This window comes from Lutzomyia longipalpis, chromosome 4, assembly GCF_024334085.1.
Source record: "Lutzomyia longipalpis isolate SR_M1_2022 chromosome 4, ASM2433408v1".
Lineage (NCBI taxonomy): Eukaryota > Metazoa > Arthropoda > Insecta > Diptera > Psychodidae > Lutzomyia > Lutzomyia longipalpis.
The window spans coordinates 21,400,123-21,413,637 of NC_074710.1; the positions used below are offsets into that span (position 1 = coordinate 21,400,123).

The 13,515-nt window shown below is 35.5% G+C and overlaps 1 protein-coding gene across 9 annotated transcripts in view; it reads right to left on the reverse strand.

Annotated features, from left to right (window-relative positions):
• LOC129794835 (synaptotagmin-5) overlaps window positions 1–13,515 on the reverse strand; it is a 33,361-nt gene that overhangs the window by 10,575 nt on the left and 9,271 nt on the right. Inside the window, exons 1-3 of one of the 9 annotated variants that reach the window (XM_055835726.1) lie at window positions 9,308–9,870; window positions 9,117–9,154; window positions 7,706–7,938 (exon numbers count right to left, since the gene is read on the reverse strand). In XM_055835726.1, coding sequence (XP_055691701.1) covers window positions 7,706–7,882 — 177 coding nt within the window. In that variant the 5' untranslated portion in view covers window positions 7,883–7,938; window positions 9,117–9,154; window positions 9,308–9,870. Of the gene's footprint in view, window positions 1–2,738; window positions 3,507–7,705; window positions 7,939–9,071; window positions 9,871–13,515 lie in introns of those variants that run through there. The other 8 variants (XM_055835727.1, XM_055835725.1, XM_055835724.1 and 5 more) reach the window with 8 other exon arrangements.

The following is a 13,515-nucleotide window of genomic DNA, read 5'->3' on the forward strand; positions in this document are numbered from 1 at the left end:
GGATGCCTCATTGAGTTCCAATTGTCGACGAATATTCCTCATATACAATCTTGCTGAATTGAATGCGTGGATCCGTCTTTTGGTGAAGCCAATTTACATCAAATTAAATTTCATTGCGATTTTCGCATAGCTCTGCCCCTCCTGCGTACGAGTTTTGGGATGAACGTCGTCGCGTGTTCCATTGACTTGTGTAACACCCCGTGTTTTTATTGAATTTTCAAAAGAGAGAAAATTTGTAATTAAGATGTAATTTGTCCTCACTTTGTACTCAATTTCCCTCCCCGCAACACACAACACACGCATCACAGGAAGACTGCTAAAAGCTCCCTCATATTGCTGATTTTTCCAACAACAACAAAAAAAGCACCGCGACGCACGTGTAGGCCAATAAGGAAAAGCTCCCACCCCATTTGAACCTTGACCTACTTTTCTTTTCCACGTACGTACAGAGAGTTGCGGATACTTTTTGACGCAAAGTAATTGTTCTTCAAGAGAGTATTATTTGCCTTAATTTTCAATCACACCACTTTCCGCACAATTTTGCTCAATTTTCCAGAAAATTCAATTCATCGCACCTCCCAATTCGTGCGTGAATTCAACATCTACCTGCGGGATGTGTTGAGAGAGAAAAAAATATACCTTTTGATAGATACTATTACCCGATTATTTTGCACCATGCAGAGCTTTCGTGGAAATTCACACGGGGAGCTTTTTGTGTTCTCCCTCCTATATAATTTATGAACTACATAATACCTCTGATATTCATGAATATTCATGAATGCTTGTAGGTGCGCGCTTCTATCGCATTGAAAATTCGGACTTTTCCCATTTTCCTTTCAATATTTGATTGAAAAGTGTGATGGGAAAATTGAAAGCAAACTTTATTTTATTTTAGAGCTTTAACGGCTGTTTTGTGCATGAAGTAAATGCAATTGCATAAGATCAGGGACGTATGTAAGCAGGGAGTGTTTTTGGGTGTCTATTACACCAAGATCTAAAAATCTGAGACACGTCATAAAAAGTTCAGGAAGTTTAAGCTTTTCTTTAGAGGTCAAAACTAAGTTTTTCTGTGTTAAAAGACACTCAGAAAAAATTACAAAGCTAATCCTATTTAATATTGTTAAAAAAAATGACAAATATTAGAAACGTCAAACGATTGAAGTGCCAAAAGAAAGAAATGTTAGTTGTGTTAGTTTCTTCGCATTGCAATGCAAGAAGAAAAATCAAAAGATAGAAATATCAAGCGTTAAAAAAGAAATGTTATATTGGAATTGCGCAAGAGCCGTTAATCTGGTTTAATATTTATAAATCTCCATTTTTAAGTCAATCTTTTTAATCAACTTTAAGCGTTTTTTAATAAAAAAAAATATTCTGGTTAAATATTTTGGTTAAAACAATTATTTGATTAGATTTCATATCTTGATTTCTTACGAAACTCGCTTAAAAAATACATTAAAATCCGTTAAAACCGATTTAATAAATTCAAATAGATAGTATTAAGAATATTCTCAAAATGGAGAGAAAGGGGTGAAAAAAATCAGTCTGTAATCTTTTTTTCTTCATTTTATCTAGAATGGTTTTGTTAAGAATCCAGCAACTGCTTCAAAAATTAGGAAGACCTGATGAAGCAATAACTAATCCTTCGAAATGTCTTTTAAATCATTCATAAACTATTACAATTCACAAAGAACAAATCTTCAATATATAAAAATAATCTCAAGTCTTGTGAGGATCATGTAATCCAGCTGTTTGAAATTTCAAACTTAAATTGACTCCTCGTAGTTGGATGTTTGACGTCATTGGAGAGAGCATTAATATTACATCGCATAACCCCATCTCATATGCAATATTGTGCATTTTATTACTTTTAACTTTCGTTGGAAAATTAAATTAAATTTTCAGGTTATTTTATGGGAAATTTATTTTATTTCGTGTTATTGTTCAAACACCCCCCGTGTGGCTAGTTATGTACCAAAAATTCACAGCAATTTCTATATGCAAATTCCACGTATTAAATTACAAATTGAAATTTTAAATTTTCACCAGATTTCCACCAGCAGGGTGTCAACGTGCGCCTCGAAAAAAAAATGTAATGTGGTTTATTTTTAGTGGAGAAGTGAATTTTTTTTACGGGGAAGTTGGGGGTGCGTTTTGTGCTATGGGGGAAGGTGGAAATTCACCGCGAGAGGTGCCAAATGTTGTAATGAGTATTGATTTTCGGGCACAGCGCTATGTTAATTACAGACATTTTAAAAATCTCCATTCCAGGTAAACACAAGTTTTACAACATTTCTCTGGAATATTTTTTGCGTCATCCCCTTAGGGTGTCTTAGGGGTGGTTGGGGTGGGTCTCCATGGAGAGAGGGATGCTTCATCTTGTTTTCGATGTGCCCCAGTGCGCCCTCCAAGGATGGGAGAAAATCGTGGGGATTTGTTGTGAGAAAAAGAGGAATATTTTTCTGTGCACAAAATCAATATGGTACACGCACCGATGCTTTTTGCGTTTGAATTTTTGAGCTTTCACAGGATGAGCAAGAGGATGGGGTGAGGGTGGGTGGTTTGTGCTCGTCCTCCCCCATTTTATGTTATTCTTTCTTAATTTACAAAGAAGCGCAATTTAATTTAAAATATTTTTTCTTCTTCTTTTCCCAAAAAAAAAAAGATTTTTCCAATGAAAATCGTCGGCACCTTAATGTGGTTGAAAGAACTTCACACACAAACATTGCCCCTGTTGTGACCTTTTGGAGGGAATGAGGGGAGAAGCGAGAAACCCCCAAAATGGAATTAAGGGTTCTTTTTATACGAGATATATTTTCTCAACCCCTCATCACATTGGGGGTTGAAGAAAGTTCACACATACACCACACTTCCGAGATGAGCGCCACCAAATAAATCCCTTCTTGAGCCCTTTGCACGCGCTTTCATTAAATTTTCAGGTGGATTTTGAGGGTGACTCCATGTCTTGGGGTTAACTGTTGCTTTCGCCAAACTCCACCACACACACACAGTCACAGCACAAAAGAGCTTTTTTCCATATCACTTGGCTTATATCCTTTTTCTCTCTCCTGAAGAAGAAGAAAAAAAAGCTCTCACTTCACCCTTTTCACACCCTCCTTCGTACACAGCAAAAAAAAAACAACTTTAAAAGCTCCCTTTTATATACCACCCCCTCCTGTCCTTCTAATCACGCACAGAGAACTAACTAACAAATTCAAAAAGAAAGTTACAGGATCACCAGGGATAGAAGGGAGACAACGTCACACAAAATGCCCTTCCCGGAGGGAGTCCTTCGTCTACACTGACGACAATAGTCGCAGGAATAAAAGCTGGGAGAGCTTTGGGGGAGCAAACTCATGTAAAAAAAACGCACACAGAGGAAAACTCTCAGAGAGTGGCGTCTGAGTACAAAATGCAGAGTCACATCACCATCCTTCGAGGGGCATCCCTCACGAACTTTCAGCAAAAATTTTCCACCAACAGCCCCGAAAGAGCTTCCCAGAGTCACTGACGCTTCATGTGAAACATTTCTCACGAAAAGCTCTCAAATATATAAATGGAAGATTTGTACAAAAGCTAAATAACTTTGCTGAATGCCCGTGATTTTCTGGGAAGGAAGATTTTTTTTTCTCACAGATTGGGAGAATTATTAATTATTTATTTATTTTTATTTAATTAAAATACTCTGTTTAGAGTTAGTCTCTCTTAGGTTGTTTCAATGAATAAAAAAAAAGTAAGAAATAGCAGAAAAAAAAGAAAACTAAACGTGGAAAAAAAAGAAAAAATTAAAGATATTCAAGATATTAAACACTGTAATTATGATTTTAAAGCTTAATTAATTTCAGTATTAAAATTTGTTATTAAATTTTAAAAATTAGTGAAATATAAGAGATTTTTTTTTTCAAAAAAGCGTTTCATTTTTAATCAGAAAATTATTCTTTTGTATCTTAAAAGAATGTTTCATTTAAATAACAAAATTATTGTCTTAATCAGTTAAAAATATTTTTGATCAAAGAAACATTCCATTTGTTCAGAAAACATTTATTTAGAACAGAAAAAAACGTTCTATTTGTTCAAGAAAACGGAAAAGTAATGAGAAAAATATTTTTTAATGGCTCAGAACAGACTGTGGAGGTACATTTTTGGGCATGACTAGTGTATTTCTCGCGCCAATGTAACCTGAATTTTAATTTTTGTACAAAAAAAAGTGAGAATTATAGCATAAATTGCAATGAAAAATGCCCGAAGGGATGCTTTTGAAGCTCTTTAATAGATTCAGATTTGTTTGGGGTGGCCGCGACTAAGGTCGTTTCCAATCCACTGCAGCTAAAGCAAGCTTATTGTGGGTAAGCTCTTTAATAATTTTTTAGCCGATATTCCACACTTTCTGATTTTTTGACAAAGGTCGATTTTCTCAAAAATCTTTTCTTGTTTTACAACTTAAAAGTTGTTGTAAGATTTGACAGTTGATGTATTTTTAAGTTATTCTGTTGCCGTTCAATAAAAGAAAAAAAATAGGATATAAGTCCAGAAAACAGTCAAAAAATTCTTGAAAATTTCCTGAAAGAAGAAGAAGAAAGAAACCAACTGTCAAAAACTTAAAAGATTTTTCAAAAAATACCAAATATCTTATAACTGAATGATTCTAAGAAAAGATTATTTTCTGTACAAAGAAGTAATAGGGGGCATTCGTGATGCTCCCAATCGTATGGGTCAGTTTATAAAAAATATATAAAATTTCTCAAATCATTTTACTCACCAAGAAGCTTTCAAAACAATATTCTTATATCAACCGCTGCGAGCTTAAGAAGAAATCTCCTCAAAATTAAATGAATTACATATCTGTTGCAAACTCTTACAAAGAGAGAAGATATAGAGAGTAGAGGACTTTAAGCGCATGCCCCAGCAGAGAGAGAGAGCTTTCAATAGCAAACAGGGATTGTATGTAGCTTATGTGTCTACCCCAAACCCCATGTTATTGCAACAGGTCCCTGGAACGAGCTCATTTTGGTGCTGATGCTCCATCAAATTGGTGGCAACATCGTGTACGTATCATTTGTTGATATAACCCACCTCATCTCACTCTCTTTCTCTCTCTCCTCCCTCTTTCGCTCCCACCCCCCTCACACCATTCCCCACCCGTCGCGGTCTATGATCCAAAATATCCGACCAAATTGCATCCCCCTAGGGGAGGGGGAGAAAACCTAATTAAATATTCATTGAATTGGCGAAAAAGGGGTTGGTTGGGAGGGTTGTTCTCCTGCACCACACCAGCAGCAGGTGGGAAAGGTGAGAAAGCTCGAACACTTTCATGACGCGGAGATGTGCTACAGTTGTGACGTTACCTCAATATTTAATTGGTCATAGTTTATGTACACACACCGTGTAACATTGTACATATTTACACATAGTCATACCACATAGAGCTATGTAAGGCACAACAATGTGTCTCATCGTTGAGTACTGCTGTTGCTCTTGGAAGGGCACATAGGATGATGCTCAAAAAATTTCCATAATATAATGGAGTTTCCCCGAACAAAAAGAATCAAATATTTATAGTTTTTTTTGTGAGTGTGCTGTTATCGCTCTGCTAGAAGAATTTAAATATTTAAAGGAACATTTTGCATTGTGAAAAATTTAAAAGTGTTTCAGTGCACTCTTTGAATGTTGATGAATAAGTAAACTGTAGCATAGAGTGAGGTTATGTTGAATTTAAATTAAATCTTTTTAAAAAATGTTACAGAAATTGGTTTTAGATTTAAATAAAGGTTATTTTAAGCTTAGAATTTAAGGATTTAATCACTAAGATTGCAATTTTCTTACGGAATTCTAAAGAATAAAGAAACTTTCTGGCTTAAGGGGGGTCTCTTGGGAAATCTGTTAGAATTTACACATTTTTAATGTTGTCATTTTCTTGGGGTTTTTCTTAAACCTGGTTTATCGATGTTGGTTACATTTGAAGCCTAATTATTGAAGTGTAAGAAAATCACTTTTCGCCATCTTAAGTGCGACGCCATCTTGTGATTTTCCGACTGTTCCGCAGAACTGCCTTAAAACACAAAGGTAGGTTTTTCTCAGGATCTACTGGACGGATTTTGATGGGGTAAAAAGCAAATGAAAGAGGAAATACCAATGCAGATTTTGATGTACCAGAATTTTGAATTTCCACTCTGGGGCTGAGAAAAGTGGAAAAATGTCAAAAATATCTGAACAAAAGTCACATTTTTCCACTTTTCTTAGCCCCAGAGTGGAAATTCAAAATTCTGCTACATCAAAATTTGCACTGGTATTTCCTCTTTCATTTGCTTTTGACCCCATCAAAATCCATCCAGTAGATCCTGAGAAAAACCTACCTTTGTGTTTTGAGGAAAATCTCAAGATGGCGTCGCATCTAAGATGGCGGAAAATGATTTTCTTACTCTTTAATGATAAGTCTTTGAATGTCACCAACACTTGAAAACCGAGTTTAAGAAAAACCTCAAGAAAAATTAAAATATGTAATTTCACCATCTCTCAAAAGAGACCCCCCTTAAATAAGAGTAAATTGAGGTTAAGTCGATATAAAATTGGGAAAAGAGTATCTATTCAATACAAAAAATTATAATGGAAATATTGATAATTAAGTTAACTTTGTGGTAAAAAGAGTTTTATTTTATTGAAAATTAAATGAAAAGAGTATCAAAGCATGAAAATAAATTTCAAATTTTAAGTTAGAAGTTTGTTAAAAAATTAGAACTTATAAAGGTAATTTTTTAATCATGACTAATCTTTATCAGTGTGTTAATTTCAATCTTTTTAATTGGTTTAAGTTAAGAATGAATATTTATTGTCAATAGGGATCAATGTGGATACATAATAATTTCTCTTAAGACAAGAAATTATGGGTTATGTTGCCAAAAAATCTAAATAATTTGCACGATTTTTCATTTAAATTTGTAGGTTATGTTTTCAAACTTTCTATTTTAGTACAAACGCATAACGTATGTACGTTAAATCAAACGAATGTTTATTAATTTCTTAAAAACACAAATTAACATCATTAAACCCACATCAATGCCTTCTAAATCTTGATTTTATATGTTTCAATTAAGTCTGAAGTTTTGCAAATAAAATCATCACAAAGCCAAAAAATGAATCTTCGCCAATTAGCTTTAGCACCTTTCGTGTCACCCTATGCCGCTTGAGAGAATTTTCTTGCAAACGAGACTTGTTGATGGTGCTAGCTTTTTATTTGAATTTTATTTTCTCCGCAACACATGTACTTGATGGCTGGTACTTGCAAGAATTCCATCCCTTGTTTCGTTTTTCTTCATTTTCATACAAATTGTTATCACTAAATGGGCTGTGTGAGCAAAAATCCATCCACTTGTGTGTCTCAAAGTTTTTTCTTCTTTTCGTCTTTTCCAATAAATGAATTCGCACAGACAAAAAGTAATTTAGAAGCAAAAAAAGGAAAACATCTCTTGCAGTGAGTGTGGAAAAAAACCTCCAACAATTAAATTTTCTTCTCACGCATTGTCTCCTCCGAGATGAAATTTGCATGGCTTCGTTGGGGATATAACATACATACATATATAGGGAAGCATCTGGGGGAGATGTACGAAGCACATCTAGGGGTTGTGTAGGAGTATGTGGTGCCATCTGGTGGTTCTTGAGCTTTCTTTTTTTGGAGGGGGAAAGAATTTGAAAAGTTTGTGCCTTGACTCACCTTGAGAAGAAGCTTTCGGTGGATGTACTGTTTTTTCGTGCTACAGCACTCAAGCTCCGCCCACTCCTTGCCGCGTCGGCGAACTTGGTAGTAGCGATAGACAACAATGGTCATGGCTACCAACAGGGCCAGCCCCGTCCCGGCTGCAGCACCCAAAACAGCCGAGCTCACAATCATTTCAAATGAGCGAGCTTTCACAACTGAAGAGCCTTTTTCTTTTTTGAATAATCAATCTGGAAAAAAAGAAATGGTTTTGTCATTTATACGTTAACCTTGTTAACCCTTACGAGATATTTTCTTGACTAATTTTCTTTAATCTTTCATTTTATTATCCCTTTCGCGTTCATTGTCTCATATGTTGACGCAAATGTGAAACATTAACCCTGCATTGACATGAGGGGTAGGAGACCAACCCCAGAGCTATATTTCGAATAATTGCGCCTTAGTTCTTAGAAGTAAAGCAACAAGCTTTTGGAACAAAGTTCCTTGGTTATCTGAAAAGATTGTGTAACAATTTCAAATAGATCCGACCGCTAGTAAAAAAGTTATTAACAAAAATGCAAGAAGTGGGCATTCAAAAAATTTGTGTAACGGTCAAATTTTTTTCTTCTCATTGTCCATCATCTCTTTTCTTGAAGATTCTAACCCCAAAAAATCATTGCAAAAATCGTCAAAAAAAGATGAGATAAACAAATAAATGTTGTGATGAAAACAAGAATTTCTTAATGTTTTTGAGTTTTAAGCAGTCGAGAAAGGGTTAAATTTTGAACAAAACGATATTTGAACACAAAAACGTTCCATTATGACGCCAAGTTTATCCGCCATTTTTAACACTTGTAAATATCTCATTTTTTTTTCATGTTAACTTTAATATTTTCTCAGTTAGAAACCTGAAATTTTCTTTTGTTATAGGGAACATCATACGCTTTCCAATGAGATTTAATATTTCAAAATCGGTCCAGATTGTTTAGTCAAAATGGCCGCCACAATTTTTTATCAAAAATCAGCCATATTTTCGGTTCTACTTATCCGATTTTGATAAAATTGAGCTCAAATGAAAGATTTTAAGATTCTCTGTTTAAAAAAGAAAAATAGCCTTTTCAAGAAGTTATACAGCCCGTTTAACACTTGAAGGATCGAAGTTTCTAACCTCAAAAGTTTGACCTTCATTTCCTCTTAAAAGAAAATATTTTTCCGAATTTTCTTTCGACGATATTGAACTAATGGAACTTTCCTACACACAGATGTAGAAATTATCAAGATATTTTTAATAGATTTAAATTCTATGGTGATTGATAAACAGTCGAATTGTCTAGTTAAAATCCTCCAAGGGTTAAAAAAGTATTACAGCCTTTGATTTTATTACCTACACTTTTGCCAAAATTACCTACATTTTGGCCAAAATTACTACCTTGAAAGGCTTTATTTACAGATCAGAATCTATCCACACTGGATTTTATTAAAAAAAAAAAAAACTTAAATTCTTTAAAAGCTCCCAAAGCTCTGAAAGTTAAAATGTGGTAAAAGTTCTAAGATCAGAGTATTGTTGCGGCTGGGGGGTTTAAGGAACTGGCAACCATTCAGCAGAACACAAGAATTCACTTTAGGCATTTATTGGCAGACTTTGATACAGCACTAATATTTCTGGGCAGGTACTGTCCTCTAACACACTTGTCATTGTTCATTAAAAGTGCCGCTATCGGCCACATCCGCGTCTATCGACAGAGAGGAGTCTTTTGTGTCGGGTCGTGTCACGTAACGGTGCAGCTGGGCACAGCTGAATGCGAAGTCCCGACGATGAGGATGAATCCCAACTCGCGGTGGCCCCGGCGTGACGTCAATTGGGACGTGGAAGCCGGCAATAGCCACAGAATGCACGGCACGTCGAACAGGGGGGCCAGCGAGAGCGTCACGAAGCGTTCCGGAATCAAGTCAACGGAAAGACGTCAGTAGATTGCGATCTCAGACGCCGGGGGGGTGGCGTCGTGGTGGTCTCGTTGGCAGGCGACGGCAGGGTGCGTAAGGCAAGCTGTGACACGCACGCTGATCGTAGAATCTAGCTGTGCGAACCCTCCGGGGGCGCAATTGGGGACACCACGTGGCACGACACTCAACTCTCTAACGATGTGCTTTACTTGATGACGCGGGGAAGACTGAAGATCTTTCCCGTTGTTCTCCACTTGTATTCCTTCTCCCACCACGATCCAGAGGGTCATTTTCCGACGTAAACTAAGCCGAATTAGCACGGAAGTGGCTAACTTCGGGAACCCGGTGGGACATCGTTGAGTGCCACGGGCAGTGCCGTAACAGTATATTCCACTCATTTTAGTCATAAAAAAAATAATTTTTTATGAGTGTATTAGGCAGTGTGACGAAGCAATTTAAAAATCCAATATTTCATCTCCTTTTTCACGCATTTTTCGCCTCAAAATCAGTGTAATTGACATTGATATTGGAAATATTGTGTACGTGGGAAATAGAGAGCAAAACCAGATATATTCGGTTGTCAAAAGCACTCCTCGTACCGCCTCCAGAATGCATCCCTCTTGGATTTTTTTTCTTTTAATTATTTCTGCTTTTTTTTCTACTACTAACGTCCAATCCTTTGGGTTCTTTTGAACTTTCAGAGGGATCGTTATGTACATATATATGTATACATTTATGTGTGTGAGAATGAGCTTTTGGCTCAATGTGTAAATGTGATTTTGTGTGAAATATGACCCCCATTGGATTGAGTTCATCAGTTGTAAGCAGTTTGTACGGAGAATAGTTTTGGGTGCTGGTGCAGAAAATTGAGCAATTTTGTGTATGAGGTGACAAAAGAGCATTCACTTCATCCTCCCAAGTAGAATCACTTTAATGCGTGAGGCGGGAGGGGGTGGAGGCGCCTCATGTGAGATGAAGCTCATCTTGGCGCGTGAATTTTCACAAAGAACGCTACAATTGAGTTGAGGGAGGTGCCAAGAAAATTTAACTTTGAAGCTTTACGCCTCGTTGAAAAGTTTGGGCAATTTCTTCAATCTGCCTCCGAATTTTCCACACACACACGCGCCATAATTTCCCAAGAAAAAGCCCCTTCAGCGACTTCTTCGTGGCACCTCAATGGCTTTTCCCACATATTTGTATGAGTTAAGATGATAAATTGGGAGACAAATATGTGAGAACAAGTGATTTTGATTGCCCAAAAAGAAAACATTGACGAATTATAGAGTACGCACCAGTAGCTATTAAGGTTTGATACTAAAAAGAAAAGTTTATTATATATTGTGCAAATAGAAAGTCCATAAAAAAATTTCTTTGCGGATTTAAGAATAAACGTCGATAAAGGAAGAGAATGTTCCATAAATTTCTGAAATAACTTCAATAATATTGTAACAAAAGTTATGACGGGTTAACCACATAAATGTTTAATACTCAAACAATGTATTACCCACGATAAAATCATAAAATTCTCAACATAAAATACGTTAAACTTTAACGGAAAAAAAGTTTTCCTTTTGAGAAAATTCTCAGAAAAATGTTATTAAAACTTCATATTAGTTTCCACTCAACTTACAAAGTTTTTGTTCATTTTTTCATGATATCAAAGAGTTTTTCAATTACCAGGGACGTAGTTAGGAAGAGTATTTAAGTGTTTACACCCACCCCTTAAAGTTCAAACTGCTTAATGCTTTTCCTCTTTAAAAATCGAATAAATTTTGATTCTAAACAAAAATACGTTATAAAAAATTAAAAAGAATATTTTCGAATAAATTAGAAATGTCAAAGCCTTCAGAAATGACTTGTCAAACGTTAGAAAGGGAACCTCAAAAGTTAGAGAATAACATTGTGTGTTAAAACAAACATAAGAACTGATGTCAAAATGTTGAAATAAATGTCAAAGCCAGAAAAAATATGTAACGTTAAAATCACTGTCAAACGGTAAGAGACGGTAGGTAAGAAACGTCTAACGTTAGAGGAAACCTAGCAAATGTACTACAATTTAAACAAATCACGAACTTTGAAACTAATGTTGAACATTAGAGAATAAACATTAGAATAAACATCAAAAAGTAGAGTAAATGTCAAGCGCTAAAAAGATATGTAGAACATAAGTGCTACGTTTAGAGCTGAAACATCAAAAGAAACATTATACACGTCAGAATAAATGAGGACTGAGATTACTTTTTTTGACAACTGTTTGCATTCGACTTATCACGTTTTAACAATTTGTACATTTATAACAATTGCCATTTCTCTTCTTAATTTTTACTTTATTTTAGCGTTAAATTTTGATTTTACAGTTTGATGTTTCTTTTCAAATGTTTGACAGTCTTTTTGTAATGTTCAACGTGTTAAACATTTAATATCATTTGACGTTTTTAACGTTTAACATTCAGTCTATTAATGTATCTCTTCTAACATTTAACGTAGCCTTTTTCTAAGTTTGACATATCTTTTCTAACTTTTGTCGCCTACTTCAAACGTTTGACGTTAATTTTTACATTTAAACACTTACTGTAATTTTTGTCGTATATATGTACCTTTTTTAACGTTTGAAAATTTCATTTTTTTTAATATTTTTCGTGAGAAGATCAATTAAAAATACAAAATTTTTTTTTTCTATGATCTGATGTTCTAACAGTTAACAATTTTTGATGTTGTGCTGATTTCGACGTACAAAATCACCCAAATAACAACAAGGCCTACTCGATTCAACTGCTAAATCAATTTTCAACGTACAGACATTGCTCACGTCAAATCATACCAACTCTAATAACGTCTGAAGCTTATCTCTTAGCTTTGTATCTTCGTGATTGCAAAATTCTTTCCAAAATTAGCCCATTAATCCATTGGGTGCTGCAAAAGAGGTTCTTGATCCTGTGAGGTCGTGCACTCATATAAATAATAAAATTCCCCCTCAAAGGGATTTACAAAACAAGATACATTTTACCATAACAAATATACAATAGAAAATCCTTTCTGTTTTAACATTCACGAATCATTGCCCAAGTGAAGCCCATTTGCGTTATGATTTCGCAACATTTCCCTCTTAAGTCGCATTTTGAATTTAATTTCATGTAAATTCCCTCGCAATTGCTTTCATTTATCCATTCATTTCCCTTTTGCATCCCCATTCGCCTTTCATCCCCCTGTCCCGGAGGGGGCCTACCTCACACTGTGGGGTTGTTCCGGATAAAAAAAATGTTGTTTTTTCCTCTATTCGTGTCACTTTCGTCTCTCTCTAATCTAATCATTGTATCGATCCAAAAGTCTGTGACGCCTTCAATGCAGTGATAACACATATCGATTCACTCCGATGGTTGCCAATCAAATGGTCACCACATACAAGATATATTAAAGGGAGAGTGGTCCTAATATGGGACACTTTCAAAATGTACTTTGTGATAAAAGGTAAGAATTTTCTTTGTAACTGAAAATAGCTACAGAAAATTGATTAAAACATTATATTGTCTCATATTAATCCAAAATTTTATAATAAAACATAAAGAAAATGAAAATGTATGTATATAACAAACATTTCGGATCATTATCCCGGAGCATTTTGCTGGCCAAAGTGGCCAATTTTGTAGTACCGCTGGTACTAACTGTCATGGTATAGGACAGATTGGCTTATGTGTGTGGGGTTGGCGGGAGTCTTAAGGTGACTCTCTCTCCCAACCATCCTAGTACGGTTGGCTCAGTTACTCGTGGGCCATGGGGTCGTACGGACGGACTCACCCCCATAAGTCTGAATCGTAGTACCTGGCTATGACAATTGGTACCTCATTGTCAGGTATTTTACAATTCAGAAGTGGGATAAGCCCAAA